The sequence below is a fragment of the Bubalus bubalis genome, chromosome 3 (assembly GCF_019923935.1).
Source record: "Bubalus bubalis isolate 160015118507 breed Murrah chromosome 3, NDDB_SH_1, whole genome shotgun sequence".
Classification (NCBI taxonomy): domain Eukaryota; kingdom Metazoa; phylum Chordata; class Mammalia; order Artiodactyla; family Bovidae; genus Bubalus; species Bubalus bubalis.
The window spans coordinates 140584764-140610412 of NC_059159.1; the positions used below are offsets into that span (position 1 = coordinate 140584764).

At 36.4% G+C, this 25649-nt stretch overlaps 1 protein-coding gene across 6 annotated transcripts in view; it reads right to left on the reverse strand.

The window, feature by feature from the left end:
- Positions 1-25649, reverse strand: part of AGTPBP1 (ATP/GTP binding carboxypeptidase 1) — a 194384-nt gene that overhangs the window by 95706 nt on the left and 73029 nt on the right. For all 6 annotated transcript variants that reach the window (XM_025281964.2, XM_025281965.2, XM_025281962.2 and 3 more), the window contains 4 exons: positions 24636-24844; positions 22749-22926; positions 9463-9560; positions 1182-1298 (listed from right to left, as the gene is read on the reverse strand). In XM_025281964.2, coding sequence (XP_025137749.1) covers positions 1182-1298; positions 9463-9560; positions 22749-22926; positions 24636-24844 — 602 coding nt within the window. The remainder of the gene's footprint in view (positions 1-1181; positions 1299-9462; positions 9561-22748; positions 22927-24635; positions 24845-25649) is intronic.

The following is a 25649-nucleotide window of genomic DNA, read 5'->3' on the forward strand; positions in this document are numbered from 1 at the left end:
AAGCATCAATTTTTTGGTGTTCAGCCTGCTTTATGGTCCGAATCTCTCATCCATACATGACTACTGGAAAAACCATAGACGGACTTTTGTCAGCAAAGTGATATCTCTGCTTTAATACACTGACTAGGTTTGTCATAGCTTTCCTTCCAAGAAGCAAACCTCTTCTAATTTGATGGCTGCAGTCACCATCCACAACAATTTTGGAGCCCAAGAAAAAACATCTGTCACTGTTTCCACTTTTCCCCCTTCTTGCCAAGATAGGACCGGATGCCATGATCTTCGTTTTTTTAACACTGAGTTTTAAGCCAGCTTTTTCATTCTCATCTTTCACCTGTATTGAGAGGCTCTTTTGTTCCTCTTCACTGTCTGCCATTAGAATGGTATCATCTGCATATCTGAGTTTATTGATATTTCTCCTGGCAATGAAGTCTTTAAGTTGCTTCATAAGGAGAGTGACTTCTTGTCAACATTTCAGAAACAACTTCCAGCTGTCCTTTTTCCCTGACATTCCATGATTATATGGTGACTATTAGTACAGTTCACAGACTAGCACAGACTATATTTTTAATTAAGTATTTTCTCTCATCTCCCTTTCAGAAATGCCATTCTAACGATTTTTAAAAGTTAATAAAATCTATGTCAATTATTTTGATTTAAAAAAATGGTTAAAAAATTTAAAAGCTAGTCCAAAATTTAAAGGGCCTGCTGCTGCTGCTGCGTCGCTTCAGTCGTGTCCGACTCTGTGCGACCCCATAGACGGCAGCCAACCAGGGTTCCCCTCCCTGGGATTCTCCAGGCAAGAACACTGGAGTGGAACATTTCCTTCTCCAATGCATGAAAGTGAAAAGTGAAAGTGAAGTCGCTCAGTCGTGTCCGACTCTAGCGACCCCATGAAACGCAGCCTACCAGGCTCCTCCGTCCATGGGACTTCCTAGGCAAAAGTACTAGAGTGGGGTGCCATTGCCTTCTCCGTTAAACGGACTAGTTCTCTCATTTTACAGATAGCAGTTTCTCATTTTGCAGCTCAGAATGTTGAAACAATTCTCCAAAGTCAGTCAGAAAAGCAATGCCACTTTCATCTTTTAGAAATGAAATGCAGAAAGAAAAGAGTGATTATGGGTCTAAGAAAAAAGAACTCTTTCTTAAAATGAGTTAAGATGCTGAATTATCTATATTTATACCTGAAAATCATCAACAAGCTCAGGGAAAAGGTGTTCATACATTTTAAGTTCTTCTATTGTTCGTCCTGGTTCTTGCTGGGGTTTTAGTTTGTTAATATCCGTTTCAATATCATCATTCTGAAATAATAAAAATGGAATGTCATTAATTAAGAAAAGTACATTTCAGATTTAAAGTTTCCAAATTATTAATTACATGCACACAGAGAATAATCACTACAGAAAGGCTGCATAAATTTCACTGTAAAATAAAACTTGCTTCTATTTTTTTGGTTGTTGTATTATTGTTGTCTTGGTTGTTTTGTTTTTTTTTTAATCAAAGATTATTCTAACATAATACAGTATTTGAGCTCCTCAAAACAGAAAAACTAACATCAAGATCAATACTAAAGTATGCTCCCTGCCCCCAATCTCACTAACTGCCATCATTTTGCTCAGATTAAAGGGCAGTAAAACTTCAGAAAACTAAACTGAAAAACCTAAGTATATGATGGTGACAGCGATAATCAAAATAACTTTTATCAAGCAATGAAAATAAGTGAGGCAATATGCTAAGGATTTTACCTTATGATCTAATTTAATCTGTGTAAGAATACTGTAAAGTAGTATCATCATCTCCATAAAACTAAAGGAGACTGAAGTACAGAGAGGTTAAGTGGCTTGCAAACAGGAGCAGAATGTAAAATCAATCAGTGATTTCGAAGAATACACTGTTAGCCAACATAATTCATTGCCTCAAGAGAGAGCAATGGGTATCACACACTCTTATATTCCATGGTCAATAAAGTTCCCTTAGAAAAGATTCGGTATCATCATTCACTCTGTTGTTCATGGAAAAAAACACTGAGGAATGAAACAACAGCTGGAAATGATTTCCATGTCTCTTTGGGCAAAAAAAACAAAGGGTAAATGTACAGAAATATGACCTCATAGGAATAAGATATGTACCCAGGATCAATCTGATCTGTACCTGTAAAAGGAGATAATATACATCATGATGGAAAGATAAATGTCAGTAACCTACTATCCAAGCTAGCTTCTAGGACCCTTAACAGCTCTGGCCTAACACAAATACAAATCCATTATTACCCGTGTTGATGGTTAAAGAAAGACAATAAGAGCAAACTACTTATTTTTCAGATTTAAATTCATTCTACTGTCAATCCTTAAAATACTTATATACATGTATCTGATTATATTTATATACTGTCATACTAACAAGTAATTTAAAAAAGAAAAATATACTATGTATTTCCCATATCTCATAATAAGGAGTTTAGTTATTATTTCTTTAAGCAATAAAATATCTCATTGCCATAAATAATAAAGACTAGTTTCATTTAAAGAGTATCATATTAATTATTGTGTCATATACATAAAATATATGATTTTATATATCCTTAAATTATGCTTTGAAGAACAAAAACTATGTAATTTTCTTTATTAGCATCTATTAAAGTAGATAATACTATCAAAATAATAAAAAAAAAAAACTTTAAAGATATTCCTTTCTCTAAACACACTGCTGCTAAGTCGCTTCAGTCGTGTCCGACTCTGTGCGACCCCATAGACGGCAGCCCACCAGGCTCCGCCGTCCCTGGGATTCTCCAGGCAAGAACACTGGAGTGGGCTGCCATTTCCTTCTCCAATGCATGAAAGTGAAAAGTGAAAGGGAAGCCGCTCAGTCATGTCTGACCCTCAGCGACCCCATGGACTGCAGCCTACCAGGCTCCTCCGTCCATAGGATTTCCCAGGCAAGAGTACTGCAGTGGGGTGCCATTGCCTTCTCCACTTCTAAACACACTAGCAGTCCAATATTCAGTATTAATTTATGATGATACAGCTTTACAAGGTGGCCATTTAAAAAAAAATTTTTTAATTTACCTGTAAAACAGGCACAGTGAGGAAAGAAAACTACTTTCAGAAGTCAACAGCAAAATATTTGTGCTTTGGTTTGGGGAAAAACAAAGATAAAGAGTTCCTGACACATTCAGGAAAAATAAACCTCTTACTTCTTAAAGTTCTTCTAAAATTAAGGAGGGAAAAAAAGAATACATTGAAGTTAATAAACTAACGAGTTCTGGCAATCTGAAGACAAGTCTTCTAGAACCTTCAAATTTCTATAAATTTTCCAAATTCTGCAAAATCTAGGGCAAAGAGAATGGAATCACTAGAGGTTGAACATCTGTGTTCAAGTGTGATTGCAGTCTCTACAACAGATAATGTTTCTGTGTCTTTGGTTTCCAACTATCAGCCCTGTAAAGCAGAGGTAATAATACCATATACCTTACAGTATTTAATGACTACTATAGGCATACCCGGACACAGGTTCAGTTCCAGACCACCACAATAAAATAAATGTCAAAACAAAGCAAGTTGGGTGAATTTTTGGTTTTCCAATACATATAAAAATTATGTTTACACTACACTGTGGTCCATTAAGTGTTCAATACATAATATCTAAAAAAAAAAAAAAAAAAAAAACCCTAATTTAAAAATATTTATTGCTAAATAATTACAATAAAAATCACTGGTCACAGATCACCATATCTATATATTAATAATGAAAAAGTTTGAAACACTGTAAAACTACAAAAAAATGTGACACAGAGACATTAAGAGAGCAAATGCTATTGGAAAAATGGCACCAATAGACTTGTTCCGCATAAGGTTGCCACAAACCTTCTTCAATTTGTTAAGAACACAGTATCTGCAAAGCACAATAAAGCAAAGTGTAATAAAACAAGGTATGTCTATGTATGTAAGGCACATGGACTAGCACCGGACTATGTGTTCAATAAATTCAATCTACTACTTTTTCTTATTACATAATTGCTTGTTAAGGTAAAATGGGGTAAATGTGAGCAATCTCAAATACCCTAGTGAGTAATACTGTCAATAACTCTTTTTTATAGATGTGAATGCCAAAAAATAAATCTGTGGAAATGTTCTAAATTAAAGGAGAGTAAGAGACAAGATAGCTGTGCTTTGCTGGAGCAGCCATGAAGAGATACCCCATGTCCAACGTAAGAGAAACCCAAGTAAGACGGTAGGTGTTGCAAGAGGGCATCAGAGGGCAGACACACTGAAACCATAATCACAGAAAATTAGTCAATCTAATCACATTACGACCACAGCCTTGTCTAACTCAATGAAACTAAGCCATGCCCTATGTGGCCACCCAAGACGGGCGGGTCATGATGGAGAGGTCTGACAGAATCTGGTCCACTGGAGAAGGCAATGGCAAACCACTTCAGTCTTCTTGCCTTGAAAACCCAATGAACAGTATGAAAAGCCAAAATGATAGGATAGTGAAAGAGGAACTCCCCAGGTCGGTAGGTGCCCAATATTCTACTGGAGATCAGTGGAGAAATAAATCCAGAAAGAATGAAGGGACGGAGCCAAAGCAAAAACAATGCACATTTGTGGATGTCACTGGTGATAGAAGCAAAGCCCAATGCTGTAAAAAGCAATATTGCATAGGACTGGAATGTTAAATCCATGAATCAAGGCAAATTGAAAGTGGTCAAACAGGAGATGGCAAGAGTGAACATCGACATTCTAGGAATCAGCAAACTAAAATGGACTGGAATGGGTGAATTTAACTCAGATGACCATTATATCTACTACTGCGGGCAGGAATCCCTTAGAAGAAATGGAGTAGCCATTATAGTCAACAAGAGAGTCCGAAATGCCATACCTGGATGCAATCTCAAAAACGAAAGGAGGATCTCTGTTCGTTTCCAAGGCAAAAAATTCAATATCACAGTAATCCAAGTCTATGCCCCAATCAGTAACACTGAAGAAGCTGAAGTTGAACGGTTCTATGAAGACCTACAAGACCTTTTAGAACTAATACTCAAAAAAGATGTCTTTTTCGTTATAGGGGACTGGAATGCAAAAGTAGGAAATCAAGAAACACCTGGAATAACAGGCAAATTTGGCCTTGGAATACAGAATGAAGCAGGGCAAAGGCTAATAGAGTTTTGCCGAGAGAACACACTGGTCATACCAAACACCCTCTTCCAACAACACAAGAGAAGACTCTACACATGGACATCACCAGATGGTCAACACCAAAATCAGATTCATTATATTCTTTGCAGCCAAAGATGGAGAAGCTCTATACAGTCAGCAAAAATATGACCAGGAGCTGACTGTGGCTCAGATCATAAACTCCTTATTGCCAAATTCAGACTGAAATTGAAGAAAGTAGGGAAACCCACTAGACCATTCAGGTATGACCTAAATCAAATCCCTTATGATTATACTGTGGAAGTGAGAAATAAATTTAAGGGACTAGATCTGATAGATAAGAGTGCATTATGAACTATGGACGGAGGTTTGTGACATTCTACAGGAGACAGGGATCAAGACCATCCCCATGGAAAAGAAATGCAAAAAAGCAAAATGGCTGTCTGGGGAGGGCTTACAAATAGCTGTGAAAAGAAGAGAAGCCTAAAAGCAAAGGAGAAAAGGAAAGATGCAAGCATCTGAATGCAGAGTTCCAAAGAATGGCAAGAAGAGATAAGAAAGCCTTCCTCAGTGATCAATGCAAAGATAGAGGAAAACAACAGAATGGGAAAGACTAGAGATCTCTTCAAGAAAATTAGAGATACCAAGGGAACATTTCATGCAAAGATGGGCTCAATAAAGGACAGAAATGGTATGGACCTAACAGAAGCAGAAGATATTAAGAAGAGGTGGCAAGAATACACAGAAGAACTGTACAAAAAGATCTTCACGATCCAGATAATCATAATGGTGTGATCACTGACCTAGTGCCAGATATCCTGGAATGTGAAGTCAAGTGGGCCTTAGGAAGCATCACTACGAACAAAGCTAGTGGAGGTGATGGAATTCCAGTTGAGCTATTCCAAATCCTGAAAGATGATGCTGTGAAAGTGCTGCACTCAATATGCCAGCAAATTTGGAAAACTCAGCAGTGGCCACAGGACTGGAAAAGGTCAGTGTTCATTCCAATCCCAAAGAAAGGCAATGCCAAAAAATGCTCAAACTACCGCACAATTGCACTCATCTCACACGCTAGTAAAGTAATGCTCAAAATTCTCCAAGCCAGGCTTCAGCAATACATGAACTGTGAACTTCCAGATGTTCAAGCTGGTTTTAGAAAAGGCAGAGGAACCAGAGATGAAATTGCCAACATCCACTGGATCATGGAAAAAGCAAGAGAGTTCCAGAAAAACATCTATTTCTGCTTGATTGACTATGCCAAAGCCTTTGACTGTGTGGGTCACAATAAACTGTGGAAAATTCTGAAAGAGATGGGAATACCAGACCACCTGACCTGCCTCTTGAGAAACCTATATGCAGGTCAGGAAACAACTGTTAGAACTGGACATGGAACAACAGACTGGTTCCAAAAAGGAAAAGGAGTACATCAAGGCTGTATATTGTCACCCTGCTTATTTAACTTCTATGCAGAGTACATCATGAGAAACACTGGGCTGGAGGAAGCACAAGCTGGAATCAAGATTGCTGGGAGAAATCTCAATAACCTCAGATATGCAGATGACACCACCCTTATGGCAGAAAGTGAAGAGGAATGAAAAAGCCTCTTGATGAAAATGAAAGCGGAGAGTGAAAAAGTTGGCTTAAAGCTCAACATTCAGAAAACTAAGATCATGGCATCTGGTCCCATCACTTCATGGGAAATAGATGGGGAAACAGTGGAAACAGTGTCAGACTTTTTTGGGGGGGGCTCCAAAATCACTGCAGATGGTGACTGCAGCCATGAAATTAAGAGACGCTTACTCCTTGGAAGGAAAGTTATGACCAACCTAGATAGCATATTCAAAAGCAGAGACATTACTTTGCCAACAAAGGTCCGTCTAGTCAAGGCTATGGTTTTTCCTGTGGTCATGTATGGATGTGAGAGTTGGACTGTGAAGAAGGCTGAGCGCCGAAGAATTGATGTTTTGGAACTGTGGTGTTGGAGAAGACTCTTGAGAGTCCCTTGGACTGCAAGGAGGTCCAACCAGTCCATTCTGAAGGAGATCAGTCCTGGGTGTTCTTTGGAAGTAATGATGCTAAAGCTGAAACTCCAGTACTTTGGTCACCTCATGAGAAGAGTTGACTCATTGGAAAAGACTCTGATGCTGGGAGGGACTGGAGGCAGGAGGAGAAGGGGACGACAGAGGATGAGATGGCTGGATGGCATCACTGACTCGATGGACGTGAGTTTGAGTGAACTCCGGTAGTTGGTGATGGACAGGGAGGTCTGGTGTGCTGCAATTCATGGGGTCGCAAAGAGTCGGACATGCCTAAGCGACTGAACTGAACTGAACTGAATAACTATATACACAGCATTTACATTTTACTTACAACTATTTATATAGTATTTACATATTATTAGGTATTATAGGTAATCTAGAGATGGCAAAGTATATGGGAGGATGTGCATAGGTTACATGCAATTACTTCATCACTTTATATTAAGAAATTGAGCATCTGTGGATTTTGGTATCCAAGGTGGGTTCGGGGACCAATTCACCCCAGGACACTCACATACAGAGAGATGACTGTATCGCTGTCATTAGGAAATACACACTAATATATTTAGGGATAAACAACCATGATATAAGGTATGTAACTTACCCTCAAATGATTTTTAAAAAATTTTTAAATATGTATTCATGCATATACACTGACAACCTCCAAACATAAAAATTAGTATCACTGTTATAAATTCCTATTGAGTTCTACTTCCCTACCAATTTCCATTTATACATCTGTAGATCACAACATCTGTATATATTTTTAATAAGGACCCTGAGCCAGAAAGAATAAATTATACTCAAAATACTGTTTTTAATAGACATGGAAACATACATAAAAGAAAGGTTTCCAACAACATATAAAACTTTAAATTATAAACTTAAGTGTTAATCTACGAAATTTTACTATCTCTAAACACTCATATCCCAATAAATCCAAACAGTTGATTTTAATATACCTCCTGCTATCTAAGGAACACTTTGTATACAGAATGTAAACTCTGCTGACCTGCCCTAACTCAGATTCTACCAGTTCATTTTCCGTATCAAATCCAGAACCACCAACATACAGTTACCCCAGATTTTTTGCCTTGAACACCAGAGCCTATAGCTTCCCTGGTAGCTCAGACGGTAAAGAGTACCTGCAGTGCAGAAGAACCAGGTTTGATCCCTGGGTCAGGAAGATCCCCTGGAGAAGGAAATGGCAACCCACTCCAGTATTCTTGCCTAGGAAATCCCACGGATGGAGGAGCCTGGCAGGCTATAGTCCATGGGGTCACAAAGAGTCGGACACAACTGAGAAACCTCACTTTCTTTCCAGAGCCTGCACTGTTTTTCTTCTCTGTAGCTTCTTGATGCCAGGATGTTTTCTAAACCGGCTACCTTTGCAATTTTGCCAAAGCTTGCCTTGGTTATCACATAAAACTGGTTCTACATCTGCTGTTAAGATAGAAATCTCCTTCCAGGATCTTAGACTCTATCTCCAAAGACAGTCAAATACTCAGTGTAAACCAATTTCAATGTAGCATTTCAAGACAAAAAGGCCCAAGGAGACGAGAGTCAAACAAACTCTCTCTGCCCCCAGAAGGTACTAAAAGCTAAACAGTTGAAAAATGAAGGAATTAAACAGATGTTTTTCTACAGATACTAAAATGGCCCCCTCTACCACTTAATAAAGCAAAATAAGTTGTGACTCAAACTTAGATTTCCTTAGACTTTAAAATCTAAGTCAGAAAGTTTAGATAAAATCTCTCTGGTCAGAAAAGAGTGAAAATATCTTATTTTAAGGACCTTTTCAGACAATGTATTTAAAGCAACATTATTTTCATTTCAATAGCTTAGCATCCACAGTTATTCATGATAAAAAAGATGTGGATAAAACAAATTAATCTACTGTTTCCTGATAGCTCAGTTGGGAAAGAATCCACCTGCAATGGATGGAGACCCCAGTTCGATTCCTGGGTCAGGAAGATCTGCTGGAGGAGGGATAGGCTACCCACTCCAGTGTTCTTGGCCTTCCTTTGTGGCTCAGCTGGTAAAGAATATGCCTGCAATGCAGGAGCCCTGGGTTCGATCCCTGGGTTGGGAAATCCCCTGGAGAAGGGAAAGGCTACCCACTCCAGTATTCTGGCCCAGAGAATTCGGGCAAAGAGTCAGACACGACTGAGTGACTTTCACTTTCAATAGCTATATATATCTACCCAATCTTTTTTCTACAACTGTGTATACATTGATAAAATTGACTGAAAACAGAAATTTATACCAACCTTAAAATTTTGATCTAGGTCATCTTCATTTTCAGTTTCATTTTCAGCTTCTAAATCAATATCATCGTTGTCATCACTTTCATCTACTACGTCATCCACTGTGATACAAAATGTGCTATAAGTAGGTCAGAGGTAAGCATTCTATAACATGCACATCCAAAAGTAAAGTGTTTTATATATATATATATATATATATATATATATAGCACCAGTATCTCAATTACTAAAGGAAAAGTAAATTACATTTTCTTATTAAAAAATGTCTCTAATGTTGTCCCAGGTGTTGAAAAACCTATGAGATGAAGTGAAAATACTTCAAAATTTAAAAAAGCACTCTAAAAATGTATGGGCTTTTTACTAATGTTGGCACGTTCTAAAAAATTAATGTCTTATATTGCAACAGCCTGAATGAAACATCTTGTTTACTATTTATGATACATTTCAATAACTACTTTCATCCACTTACAATTCACTTCCCATTTATTTCCCTCAATGACTGCCATGTACCATGCACTGCGTTGTGTGCTGGGAATTTTTTAAAAGATGTGTAAATGCAGTCTCTGCCCTCAGGGCACTTATGAAGTTAAATAGAGAAAGACTAAAAATAATTATAACATAAAAGATATATGCTAATGAAGGCATAAACTTAAAAATGCCATGGAAAAACAGGGACGAGAAGTAAATACAAACTGCTTAGGACCAAGATTATTAGTAATCACTTCACAAAACAAGTAGTAAGCAGTATCTTAGAGGAAAATATAGCAACTATCTGGGTGAACTTAAGAGTGTGTGAGTGTGGCTTTTAAGAAGAAGAAATAATAACCCGAAAATAATTTTAATGATATCTTTGGAAAATAATAAGTTAATCATGACTTAACTTGTATGCTTGAGAAAGTACTAGGAAAAGGACAGAAGAATGAGAAAGTGAAGGGTATGAGAGGCCAAGTAGTTTAGATTTTCACCCAATAGAAGACAAGTACTAGGGATTTTTAAGAGGAGAGTGGTTTAAGACTTTTGAAAAGATCACTCTGACAGGCATGAGAATCAGAACACAGACGTGGAAGGGGACCAATGAACAGAGGAAAAGACAATAACTACGCGGACCAATACAGTAGTAATGAAGATGAAAAACGAACATACATTAGAGAAAGCCCAGGAAATAGAATGCAAAAACCATGAGGGCATGGCTGCGGGGGACACAAGGAAAGAAACGTAGAGAGCTCTGAGAGGACTCATGTAAGCAATGAGTGCATTGGGACAAATAGAGAATACTTTTAAAGAATATGTTCCCATACTTTGCTTTTATTTTTTATTCTATTGAGGAATAACTGACAAATATAACTGTATATTAAAAGTGCAAGATGTAATGATATATGGTAAAATGGTAAATCATGGTAAAATGACTGTCAGGATGAAGATAATACCTCCTTCATTTCACATGGCTAACACTGTTAACATCTTGTATGTGTGTGTACACGTACATGTGGTGAGCATGCTTAAGATGTACTCTCAGAAACTTTCAAATACACAATGCCACATTAACTAGAATGGGAAAAACTAGAGATCTCTTCAAGAAAATTAGAGATACCAAGGGAATATTTCATGCAAAGATGGGCTCAATAAAGGAAAAAAATGGTATGGACCTAACAGAAGCAGAAGATATTAAGAAGAGGTGACAAGAATACACAGAAGAACTGTACAAAAAAATCTTCATGACCCAGATAATCACGATGGTATGATCACTCACTTAGGAATGCAAAATCAAGTGGGCCTCAGGAAGCATCATTACGAACAAAGCTAGTGGAGGTGATGGAATTCCAGTTGAGCTATTTCAAATCCTAAAAGATGATGCTGTGAAAGTGCTGCGCTCAATATGCCAGCAAATTTGGAAAACTCAGCAGTGGCCACAGGACTGGAAAAGGTCAGTGTTCATTCCAATCCCAAAGAAAGACAATGCCAAAGAATGCTCAAACTACTGCACAATTACACTCATCTCATACGCTAGTAAAGTAATGCTCAAAATTCTCTAAGCCAAGCTTCAGCAATACGTGAACCGTGAACTTCCAGATATTCAAGCTGGTTTTAGAAAAGGCAGAGGAACCAGAGATCAAATTGCCAACATCCACTGGATCACTGAAAAAGCAAGAGAGTTCCAGAAAACATCTATTTCTGCTTTATTGACTATACCAAAGCCTTTGACTGTGTGGGTCACAATAAACTGTGGAAAATTCTGAAAGAGATGGGAATACCAGACCACCTGACCTGCCTCTTCAGAAACCTGTATGCAGGTCAGGAAGCAACAGTTAGAACTGGACATGGAACAACAGACTGGTTCCAAATAGGAAAAGGAGTTCATCAAGGCTGTATATTGTCACCCTGCTTATTTAACTTCTATGCAGAGTACATCATGAGAAACACTGGGCTGGAGGAAGCACAAGCTGGAATCAAGATTGCCGGGAGAAATATCAATAACCTCAGATATGCAGATGACACCACCTGTATGGCAGAAAGTGAAGAGGAACTAAAAAGCCTCTTGATGAAAGTGAAAGAGGAGAGTGAAAAAGTTGGCTTAAAGCTCAACATTCAGAAAACGAAGATCATGGCATCTGGTCCCATCACTTCATGGCAAACAGATGGGGATACAGTGGAAACAGTGACAGACTTTATTTTGGGGGGGCTCCAAAATCACTGCAGATGGTGACTGCAGTCATGAAATTAAAAGACGCTTATTCCTTGGAAGGAAAGTTATGATCAACATAGATAGCATATTCAAAAGCAGAGACATTACTTTGCCAACAAAGGTCCGTCTAGTCAAGGCTATGGTTTTTTCAGAAGTCACATACGGATGTGAGAGTTGGACTATAAAGAAAGCTGAGCGCCAAAGGATTGATGCTTTTGAACTGTGGTGTTGGAGAAGATTCTGGAGAGTCCCTTGGACTGCAAGGAGAACCAACCAAACCATCCTAAAGGAGATCAGTCCTGAGTGTTCATTGGAAGGACTGATGTTAAAGCTGAAACTCCAAAACTCTGGCCACCTCATGTGAACAGCTGACTCATTGGAAAAGACCCTGATGCTGGGAAAGATTGAGAGCAGGAGGAGAAGGGGACGACAAAGGATGAGATGGTTAGATGGCATCACCAACTCAATGGAGATGAGTTTGAGTAAACTCCAGGGGTTGATGATGGAAAGGGAGGCCTGGCGTGCTTCAGTCCATGGCATCGCAAAGAGTCGGACACAACTGAGCAACTGAACTGAACTGAATTGAACCATGCTGTATGTTAGACCCTCAGAACTCAATCTTTCAAAACTAAAAATGTACGCCCTTGGATCGTATCACCCATTTACCATTCTCCCAGCCCCTGGAATCCAACATTCTATTCTGTTTCTTTGAAACTGGTTTTTTTTTTTTTGGGGGGGGGGTCTTAATTCAAAGATTCCATGTATAAGTGATACCACACAGTATCTGTCTTTCTGTGTCTTGCACATTTCACTTAACATAAATGCCCTCCAGATTCATCCATGCTGTCACAAATGATATTTATTTTTCTTATTGGCTGAATCATCTATACAAATCACTTTTCCTTTATCCATGGAAAGACATTAAGGTTATTTACAAATGTTGACTAGTGTAAATAATGCTGAAATGAACATGAGTATGCTTTTATCTCTTTAAGATAATGTACCATGTTACATTCCTACCAACAGAGTGTAAGGGTTCTGTTTTCTCCAAATCCTTGCTATTTGCTATCTCCTGTCTGATAATAGCCATTCTAAGAGGTGTGAGGGGATTTCTCTTCGAGGTTTTGGTTTGCGCTTCCCTGATGATTACTGATATATAGCACCTTTTCATTATCTTCTAGCCATTGGTACATTGTTCTTTGGGGGAAATGTCTATTCAAGTCTTTTGCCCATTTTTAATTGCACTATCTCCCTTTGTACTATTCAGCTATATGAGTTCTGTGTATTTTTTATATTATTCTTTCCTTAGATATATAGTTTCTAAATATCTTCTCCTATTCTATAGGCTGCCTTTTCAATATATTCTCCTTTGCTGTGCAGAATCTTTTTAGTTTGATACAGTCCCACTTGTTTATTTTAGCTTCTGTTGCCTATGGTTTTGTTATCTTAACCAAGAAATCACTGCTAAGACCAACTACATCAAGGATCTTTTCCCCTAAGTTTTCTTCTAGGAGTTTTATAGTTTCAGGTCTTATATATACAGTTTATCCATTTCTTTTTTTTTTTTTTTAAAACTTTACAAAATTGTATTAGTTTTGCCAAATATCAAAATGAATCCGCCACAGGTATACATGTGTTCCCCATCCTGAACCCTCCTCCCTCCTCCATCCCCATACCATCCCTCTGGGTCGTCCCAGTGCACTAGCCCCATGTATGAAATGAGTTGCCAGTCCAGGTTCGATGCACGATACTGGATGCTTGGGGCTAGTTTATCCATTTCGAGTCAGTTTTTGTGGCTGGTGTAAAATAGGGGTCCAGTTTCATTCTTTTGCATGTGGATACCTAGTTTTCCCAACATAATTTATTAAAGAGACTGTCCTTTCCCCACTGTGTGTTGCTGGCACCCTCATCAAAACTTAGTTGACTGTATTATGCTTGGGCTTATGACCAGGCTCTCTATTCTGTTCCAGCTCTTACGCCTGCTTTATTTGAGTACTGTACTGTTTTGATTACCAATAGCTTACAATCAATCCAAAAAAAAATCAACCCTGAATAGTCACTGGAAGGACTGACACTGAAGTTGAAGCTTCAGTTGGACGCGACTGAGTGACTGAACAACAACAAAGCTCATAATAGACTGAAATCAGGAAGTGTGATGCCTCCAACTTTGTCCTCCTTTCTCAAGACTGCTTTGGCTATTTGGGTCTTTTATGGTTTCATATAAATTTTCGGATAGTATTTATATTTCTGTGAAAAATGCCACTGAAATTTTGATAGCGATTATACTCATTATGAAGATAACTTTGGTCAGCATGAACATTTTTATATTAATTCTTCCAAGTCAAGAACACAGGATATCTTTCAATTTGTGTGTGTGTCTACTTCAACGACTTTCAACAACATTTTATTAATCAGCACACAGGTCTTCAATTCCTTGGTAAAACTTATTTTTAAGAGCTTTACTGTCTTGATGCTACTGTAAATGGGGTTGCTTTCTTAATTTCTCTTTCAGATAGTTCATTATTAGTGCATAGGAATGCAATGACGATTTGTATATTGATTTTGTATCCTATAACTTTATTGAATTCATCTATTAGTTCTAACAGTTTTTTGGTAGAGATGTTACAAGTTTTCTACTTATAAGATCATGTCACTGCAAACAGAGATGATTTCATTTCTTCCTTTCTGAATTAAATGTCTTTTCTTTCTTTTTTCCCTAATGGCTATAGCTAGAATATCTGGTACTTTGCTAAATAAAATGGTCAGAGTGGGCATTCAGCTTTTGTTATTTTCCTGAAGTCTTTATACATCTTTCATTTCTGAAGGAAATTTGACGGGTGAAGTATTTTTTATTGACAGTTGTTTTTCTTCAAGCAATTTGAATATACCATCCTACTCTCTCCTGGCACGCCAAGCTTCGGCTTGAAAAATTTGCTAGTAGGCTTACCAGGATTACCTTGTAGCTAGGTACCTTGTTACCTGGTGGTGCTAGCAGTAAAGAACCCACCTGCCAATGCAGGAGACGTAAGAGTGGGTTCAAGCCCTACGTCAGAAAGACCTTGTGGGGGAGGGCACAGCAACTCACTCTAGTATTCTTGCCTGGAAAATCCCTTAGAGAAGCCTGGAAGCCTACAGTCCATGTCGCAGAGAGTCTAAAGCAACTTGGCACACATGTACCTTGTTACCTAGAAGGCATCTCTAATTTTTTCTCTAACTGCTTTGAAAATCCTCCCTCTGTCTTTGATCTTTAAGAGCTTGATGATAATGTCTTAGGGAAGATCTCTTAGGGGGTGAATCTATTTGGGAATGTTTGAGCTTATGCACCTAGATAGCCATACCTTCACCAGATTTGGTAAGTTTGCAGCTATTATTTTTTAGAGTAAGTTTTCTCTCCCTTTCTCTTTCTTCTTCTTCTTCTGAGACTCCCATTACGTAGAAGTTGTTTCATTTAATGGTGTTCCATTATTCACATAGGCCTTCTTCACTCTTTTTTTTTCTAATTTCTTTTTTCTCCTTTGCCTGTATAATATCATGAGATTTGTCTACAAGTTCACAGATTCTTTCCTCTGCTTGACTAAGCCTGATACTGAAGTTCTCTACTGCATTATTCAGTGTATTCTTCAGGTCCAGAATTTGTTTTGTTCTTTTTATGATTTCTTTCTCTTCACTGAAATGCTCATTTTGTTCATGTATAGTTTTCCTAAGTTCACTGAACTGTTTATCTGTCTTCTCTTGAATTATCTGAGCTTCCTTAATCATTTTGAATTCTTTTTCAGATAACTCCCAGATCTCCATTTCTTTAAGTTCAGTTACTGATGGTGCTAGTGGTAAAGAAGCCACCTGCCAGTGTAAGGGACATAAGAGATACACAGTGGTAAGGCTCACTGGGGTTCTTCTGCTCTCCATGGGAAAAACTCTACTGAGGAGAACCTTCCTGATGCCAAACTGCCCTGGACTGGGAGATCAAGTGATAGAAATAAAATGCTCCCTGTACTTTTCTGTGTGGCCATTCTTGGGTTTTGTGCTCTACGGGGTTTCTGATGCTTGTTCATTCAAATCCAGAGCTACCTAATATTTACATCATATTCTCATTTGCTACTTATTGTTTTTGCTGTATTTGCAGGGAAGATGAGCACTGGAACCTTCTACCCCTCCATCTTGCTGATGTAACCTTCTTTAGACTCTTTTTTACTTCTATTTCCAATGTGACTTATTACAGTGAAGATTATAAACTCCTTTCCACTCTCCAACTATCTGTTCTCTCTTTCAATTTAGTACCTGAACCTCTGAGTTTTAGCTAGAGCTTATAGATTCCAGCCCCCTTCACAGTAGTTACAGTCATATGATTAAATTTTGGCCAACAGTATGTGAGGCAAAGTTGTCAATACAAACTCCAGGTCACATTCTTTAAAAAGGAAACTGCCCTCCATCTTCTTTCATTACCATTTTCCACATGCACATAAGGAAAACACCATAGGAGATGATGAAAACAGAATCTTTTTCCTTTGATGACATGGTGGACAGATACCTACTGTCCAGGATCACCTGACAGGCCTATCTTCTGAATGGATATGTGAGAGGAAAAAAAAAATCTATTTCATGGCAATATAGCAAATGGGCTCTGGAGACAGAATACCTAATTCAAATCCTGACTCCTCCATTTACTAATGACATGACCTTGAACAAGTTACATAAGTTATTTTTGTCTAAGACTAACACTTTCACTTTCATTATCCTCATCCATAAAATGGAGATACCCATGCATAGTGTTGTTGGGAGAGTTAAAGGAGTTAATACATGTAATGTGCCAGGCAAAGAGTATATGCTATAAAAATGTCCGTTATTACTACTGTTGCTCAAGTGACGAGAGTACTATACTGGGTAACAGCAGCTCAGTCTATCCCAACTAATACAGTTACCAAATTGCTCTAAATTCTTTTGGAAATAAGACTGAAAAAACTATTTATATTGCATATAGTAACAGAGTCTATTTATGTCAATGTATTAACAGCAGTTAGTCCTAGATAAACAGAGGAAATGATATTTGGAAAAAGAATTGTTAGGAAAAAAGAAGGAACTGAATTCAGAAAAGCCTACTGCAAACAAGAAAGACACGCCTTGGATAGGAAGAAGGGAAAATGCAGTTCAGCATCAGAGAGAAAATATGTTTTTAATTTTTAATCAAACCTGTCAAATATCTTCCTTTATAGGTATTTTCCTTTGGTTTCATACTCCAGATGTGAAATGCCATATAGCTTAGAGTATCTAAGATCTTATTTTCTATTCCAATGATCTATTTTTATACCATCAGCACTAAAAATCAATTATTACATTAATAACTTAATCTCACAACTAAAAGCAGGGAATATAAATCATCCTTGTTAATTTTCAAAATATTCTTGACTCATTTATAGCAAAGACAAAGATACAGGGGGAAAAAACTAAAATGGCTATCAACAGGAAACCAGTTAGATAAATTATATATATAATTTATATAAATTATATATTTATGTATGATAAAATAATTAAAAAGTATGAGTCAGCACTTTCCATAAGGTTTTGGAATGTATATTCCAATAGGATTTATTTTGTTGGTCCTATTGCTCTTAAAAATGTGATCTTTCCCTTTGTGTTTTCTAATGGTTATCATGTGCATATGTATATCAAATTCATATACAAATAAACACACACATGCACCCAAAGGAAAGCTAGTGAATTTTGTTCACTTATCTTGTAAATAGTACTTCACTGAACTTTTATTTGGTCTAAGATACATTTTATAATTGATTTGCTTTGATTTTCTACATAAACAGCAACATCCTCCACAGACACTGATATAACTTTATCTCACTCTTTTAATGATTAGTATCTTTCCTTTCCCTGTCTTACTGATCTCACTAGAGCTTTCAAAACAATGTTAACTAATAAAGGTTGAGAGAGGCTTCCTCTAACACTTCATAACTATTTGTGATGTTGGTTACTGATCTGAGTTAGATAATACACAGCCAGCTTGGAAAATATTCCTTGATTCATTAAGAAATTTAATCTGGAACTAATAATAATTTTTATCAACCCCTTTCATGGCATTTATTAAGATAATCACTGTTTTTCTTTCTTTGATATATTGATAAATTTTCATTAAAGTCTTGATATTACAATAAACTTACTTTCTAAAATAATCCTTATATTGTCAAAGTGTCTTATATCTGAAAATGCTGCTCAATTCAATTTGCTAATATTTTAAATTTTTATATTTATCTTCATTAGTGACAATGATCTGTAAATTGTTTCAGGTTTTGATTTCAGCATCATACTAGTTTCTAAACTTCTCTTTATTTCCCATGCTCTGGAAAATCAAGTATAGGAAAATTTCTTGAAGGTTGAGAGAAATAACCTACTGTTTGATGTCTTCACTGAAGACAAGTTGATTGCATACTCAGTTGCAGGTTTTCTACTATGTAAGTCAATTTTGAGTGAAAGTCGCTCAGTAGTGTCCAACTCTTTGCAACCGCATAGACTACACAGTCAATGGAATTCTCCAGGCCAGAATACTGGAGTGGTAGCCTTTCCCTTCTCCAGAGGATATTCCCAACCCAGAAATCGAAACCAGGTCTCCCACATTACAGGCAGATTCTTTATCAGCTGAGCCATAAGGGAAGCCCAAGAACACTGGAGTGGGTAGCCTATCCCTTCTCCAGAGGATCTTCCCGACCCAGGAATCAAACCAGGGTCTCCTGCATTGCAGGCGGATTCTTTACCAACTGAGCTATCAGGGAAGCCCAAGTCAATTTTAGTTATTTATATTTCCATAAAATTTGTCCATTTCAAATATATTTTCAAATATATTAACAGGAGGTATCTTTAGCATCCACTTACATTGACTGGCTCTCCTCTATATAACTTACCAAGAACTTAAGACATTAAAATCCCTCACTAATGCTGTGTTTCTATCAATTTATCCTTATTATTTAAATAATTATAGCTTTATCTATCTTTGTTTTAGTATTTGGAACATGTTACTATCTACTTTGCATAAAATCGTCTTTGCTATCTTGTTTTAAACATTTTGTTTTGTATGTATATATTGTAGGGTAGTAATGTCTTCCTCACCTGTTTTGAGCTGGGAATAACAGATATACAGTTGCCAATCTGTTTAAGAGTTCAACCTTACTATTTCAAGAGTTTCCAGGAAATATCGGCTACTTAGATTTTGTTTTTAACCCAGAGAGTCTCTTTTTTCACTGGGAGTATTTTATTCATTTAGATATCTTATTACTGAAACTGATTTGCTTGTTCTGGCTTTGTATTCAGCATTCTCAGGGTTTTGTACATCTTTGAAGTTTTCCTGCTTTTCTATAGCAGCACTTCAAGAATTTTTTCCAAGAAAAACATACACATAATTTTATATAGAATTTCAAAGGGTTCTTAGTCTCTCAACTAGGAACTTAGTCCAGAACTGGACTTAGTCTAGAGACTAAGAACCATGGATTCCTATGGTTCAGTAGATTCTAGCCTATAGATCTCTGTTCTAGATGTTACTTTTACATTTTAAAACACATATTTGGGCCACTATTTCTATAATTACCATTTTATAAACATAGCAATATTATAATATTGATAAATATATGAATATAAATTATTAAAAGACCCAGTTTGTGACAGCCATATATTATCTTTCATCAAAAATTAGTTAATATATAATATATTTCTAAATAACAGTAGAACAACTATTTAGTATTACATAATTTAACAATTTGTAATGTTAAATACAATTACTCTACTACCATGTCTTCTGCACGCCTGATTTCTTAATTCATCACTAGCCTGGCTGGAGTAATATTTCATGTAATTACTTCAGGAAGGGGACCTTGGCAATATGCTCCTATATACTTGAAAGGGGACCTGGGCAATATGCTTCTGTACCCTTGCGTATCTAAGAATATGTCACCTTTACATATGAGTGGCAACTAATAAGGGTTCAGAAATCTTGAGTAAGAATTCTTTTCCTTCAAATCTCCAAGGAGGCTGCTTCACTATCTTTTGGCATTAAATGTTTAAGAGGATAAGTCTTGTGGCCAGTTCAATTCATTCACTGCTGCTGCTACTGCTAAGTCGCTTCAGTCATGTCCGACTCTGTGCGACCCCATAGACGGAAGCCCACCAGGCTCCCCCGTCCCTGGGATTCTCCAGGCAAGAACACTGGAGTGGGTTGCCATTTCCTTCTCCAATGCATGAAAGTAAAAAGTGAAAGCGAAGTCGCTCAGTCATGTCCGACTCTTAGCGACCCCATGGACTGCAGCCTACCAGGCTCCGCCGTCCATGGGATTTTCCAGGCAAGAGTACTGGAGTGGGGTGCCATTGCCTTCTCCGAATTCATTCACTAAAAAATGTTAAATGCACATTCATTGTGTCTCATGCAATCTAATGGATGCTGAGGATAAAATGAAGGAAAAAACAACAGTTTTATCTTCACAGAATTTACAGTCTACCTGAGGAAGATAAAAAATAATGAACACTGATAAATGTAATGAAGCCTGGTATGTGAGAAAGTGATAAAGAGGAGAAAAATTGTGTTTTCCATATGTCTATGCAAGTGTCATTAGAATCCTTTTCTCACATCTTCTTCCTGAAGGCTTGTTAGTTGATATAAGTAATCATCTCTAGTTCAGTGATACATCAGTCTGACCCTCAATCCAAAGCCAGAGAAACTGCATTTCATAGAAGAGTAAATTAGAGCTGACACTCTTCTTTAATCTATTCTTTTCTCCACCATGTTTGTTGCACATCCTGTTTATTTCATGAGAATGCTCCTTTTATCTAGTTTTCAGATTCAGTACAGTTTTTTTCCCCTCTATTTATAAAGTCTGTTGGTAATTTTAAATGGAATAAGAATGGAATGGAATTAGATCACTACTTTCACTTAGCTATCTTTAATCAAGTCCCAGACCTAGTCTTAGACTTACACCTTTTAAAGGAAGTTTGTAAATAATCCATTTTGATAGTCTGTGTAGACTAAACTATTTTAATAACTACTTTACAAATGAAATCATAAGACTATACTCTGCAATATATCAATGATAAAAAACTAATTAAATTTACTTAAAAATTCTCTTAAATCACTTGCTTCAAAGAATTGCTCTTAATTATAAATAAAAGATCTTTTTTTTAAAGTGATCAACTATCTAGATAACATGGACTGGTAGGGAGTATTGAGTTGATGTAAATGTATAACCAAGACTACACCATTGTATGGGTTATAGTTTTAAATATATTGCTCATAACATTGATAATGATATACAAATATTATTAGTAAAAATAAAATGTGAGAAAAGGGAAGTGATAGGAATTATGAAGATGCTAATTTGCTTATTTTTTAAAGCATAGTCCTAGAATCTGAAATATAACTATATGTTTTCAAAATATAAAAATTTCCATTCTTAATAACTTTTAAATCTTAGCTATTTTAGGAATTAACATCTTATGCAACAAGAATATTTTCTAAATTTCAAGAATCCTTATATTGTATTTTATTTCTTTTTCTCTGTTATTAAATTTAATAAAGTTAATAGTTTAAAACAAAAAAAAAAATAAAGTGATCAACTAACGAAGAAATACTTTAGAAATCTTAATAGCCTAGATTACTTTCTCTTTTTAATTTACTAGCTCCTATCAAAAAAATTCTGCTTTTTTGTCCTCACATTAAGATATGTAAACTCTTACTTCCTTTGCTATGTACACAGTACTGTACCAAAATGACAAAGATGCAATTTACGATAATCTTGTATTTTCTATCAGGTAAAGAAAGCTGAGTGCAGAAGAACTGATGCTTTTGAACTGTGGTGTTGGAGGACTGCAAGGAGATCCAACCAGTCCATTCTAAAGGAAATCAGTCCTGGGTATACATTGGAAGGACTGATGTTGAAGCTGAAACTCCAATATTTTGGCCACCTGATGTGAAGAACTGACTCATTTGAAAAGAGCCTGATGTTGGGAAAGATTGAAGGCAGGAAGAGAAGGGGACAACAGAGGATGAGATGGTTAGATGGCATCACCGATCAATGGACATGAGTTTGGGTAAACTCCGGGAGTTGGTGATGGACAGGGAGGCCTGGCGTGCTGTGGTTCATGGAATCACAAAACACAACTGAGCGACTGAACTGAACTGAACTGAAGTAATGGTGCAAGTTTTGTTGAACATAAAACTGTAACTGGTTTAGTGATTAGGCATTTTAACTTTTAAAAATGAAGTTCATTAAAAAGCTACAAATGTAAGCTCAAATATAATTACCTAAACATTTATAAGAATGTTTATACATTCTTATATTTTGAAAATTTATATAAGCTATCAAATACTGTTTCTACATCGTGCTGACAGTTCTTCACAATTCACAGTTACACATATGTAGCACATCCCACATTCTTTCCCTTAATCACTCAACTGTAATTTCTTATATTTGAAGAAATATTTATTAACTAAAAAGTAATCTGAAAGCATATCATGTTCAATAAAGCCTTCTTTTGCTAGGGAGATGAACAAAAGCAAAAATAGATAAAGTCGCACAGTTCCAACAACCACCGGAAGCCAGCAAGAAGCATGTGGTCCTACCTTCAGGAGGTAAACTGTAGAGCTGGGCCACAGGTCCAGTCACAGGAATAACAGGTAACTGGAAACGGAAAGAACTTTTAATCGTTGGGAGTGGCAGGCGATTTTTAGGAAAGCATTTCCTCATTATCAGACTGGAGGTGTTGACAAGAGGATCAAGGGTCCTTACTGCCAAACATTCCTGTTTTATAAGAAAAGGAAAAAAAAAAAAAAAAAGAGATAATGTGCCTTTGGTGAATAAGTGAAACAAGTTTATACTACTTCAGAAAATAATGTGTTAATAATTTTCAAAAGGCACATATCCCAAAACCTAATATTTTTAACATAATTATAAAGTAGCTTTGACTAATCTGAAATATCTCTTTGTAAGAACCTCATATGGTAAATTTGGCAGCAATTTTCCTCACACATCCTAACTTAGCAGAAATCAGTACCATGTTTGGTTCCAGAACTCACCAAAGCACTAATACCTATGAGTGACTTATGGAGCATTTTAGCAAGCCTAGGGCATAAAATAAAAATTTAATGGAAAAGAAAAAAAGAAGAAAAATTCATAAAGAAAGATGTAAGAAATAAAAAGGAATGTGCAGTGCACCAGCCCCAAGAGGGATGGAATGGGGAGGGAGGAGGGTTCAGGATGGGGAACACATGTATACCTGTGGCGGATTCATTTTGATATTTGCCAAAACTAATACAATTATGTAAAGTTTAAAAAATAAAATAAAATAAAAAAAATAATAATATGTAAACATATATACTGCAAAAAAAAAAAAAGGAATGTGCATTTAGCTGAGCCTTTCTCAGAATTCTATCAGTTATCATGCAATAGCACCTCTAATAAATTAGCTGTTCGACTTAGAAAAGAATAGCCTGAATATCACAATTTTAAGTTTTAAGAATTTAATTTACTATCCTGTTATCTAATCTTAAGAAGGGCTCTTGAATAGGACATTTGAAAGTATTTCATTTAACACTGTTATTATTGACAATTGACACTTAGATGGCTTTAAATGGCACTTTGATAACCTGTGCAATTTTCAACAGAAATCTTCACATCTGACCTGTCAATAGCTGAGAAACTAACACTCAGAAATGTGAAGTGGCACAAACCATCACCCAATCTCTCATCATATATTGTCTATTTTAGGAATATTGTCTATTGATCTACAATAGAAAAAGCTGAGTTAACATAAAATGTGTATTCACATATCTTAACTACTCCCACAAAAAGATTAGTTGTCGTGTGTAAGACCAAGAGGGCACAATCAAGATGTTGGCTGGAATTTTCAAGAAGACAGATTTCACTCTAATAACTAGAGTCTTGTAAAAATAAAAGGGTTACTTTGCAACATCCCCACTCCCCATCATCGAGAGCCTTCTACAGATGCTAGAATACTGTTGAGAAGGTTTATGTGTACAATGGCTGGCAGAACCAGAATCCCTAACTCCAAGTTTCACTTGTGTACCTTCATTATTTAAAAATATTCTCTCCAGAACAAAGACACAGAGAACACTCACAAATAACATACCTCCCTTACCAGTCATAAAGGATTAATGAATATTTATGAAAGGAACATACAAAACCGAATATAGATAACGGCACGCCTTAGAAAACATGGCTATATAGAATCCATTCCTGCCCAAGGAAAAGATTTATACATCTTCCTTCTACCTACGGGGGGAAAAAAATCTCATCTTGCAGAGACAGACACTAAGTACTTTCTCGAACTTAGTCTAAGGTCACATGTGAGAAATGATTGTGCCTTTTGGTTTTCAAATTTTTTTAATATATTTTTCATATTGTACTTTTAGAAATAGTAAGTTTTCTTAAGAACCAAATCCTATCATTAATAGATAATCATAATAACAGGAAGAAAATTAAAAACTTACTTGTGAAGTGTTATAAAGAATTTTCATCCCATTGGCATCAATAAATGCTTTTCTTCCCAACTTGATGTTCGTAACACTTTTTAAACTCTGTAAAATTCCTTTTCGAATGAGCATGTTTCTATGCCGATTATCATGGCGGTGCCAATCTACATAAATTGTTAAAAGGACTTGGACATATCCTCTGTCTACAGCTCTCCTGGCATTAGTTTCTTTAACAAAAGAAAATTGAAAAAGAATATTTTTAAAATAATAAAAGACATCGGTAAAGTCAAATTGAAAACATAACCATAATATTGTAATGAATTCTTATAATTCCTTTTTTCCAAGAAAAACTATGGCAACCACATATTTAAATATTTTTAGCTAACAAAATAAATATGACAAGTTCCAGATAACAAAGTATAATTTTCCAGAAATCTGCCTATTGTTTTGAGGTAAATAAATATCAAAATATCTTTAATACAATTAAGGTTGTATCTTTCCAAATGTTAATACTAATGAAACTTTCATATATTTTAAAACCTATTAATATAGTAACTTTGATTACACCAAAAGGAATATATAAGCCTTTAACTTACTAGTTGTGACTCTGATTTTCTTAAAAGCCACTATCATTATTGCAACTTTCATTACAATATTTGTGTGAAATTAACTTTGTATGTAAGAACACTCTATTTATTTTGTGTCTAGAAGAGCTAGTTTGCTAAGGTGTGGCTATCAGGCAAAGCAAAGTAGCTCTTCCAAACATACGATAGAGGTACTAAAGACCTTTCACGTAAGAAAGCACCCCTCCTACCCCATGAGTTTCTCCCAGCTCTCTAATATCAGAACATAATGTCTAAGACGGCATTAAGAAGTTTGTTGATCTCAGTGTCTTTACCTATGTTTTAGGTGTGTATTAGCACATTTAAAACTAGTATTGCGGGCAACTAAAAGCAGCACAGCCTTACTGCTGCATTATCTTAATGTTCATGCCATGAGCCTGGCATTTTGTAGGTAAATATAGATGAGGAA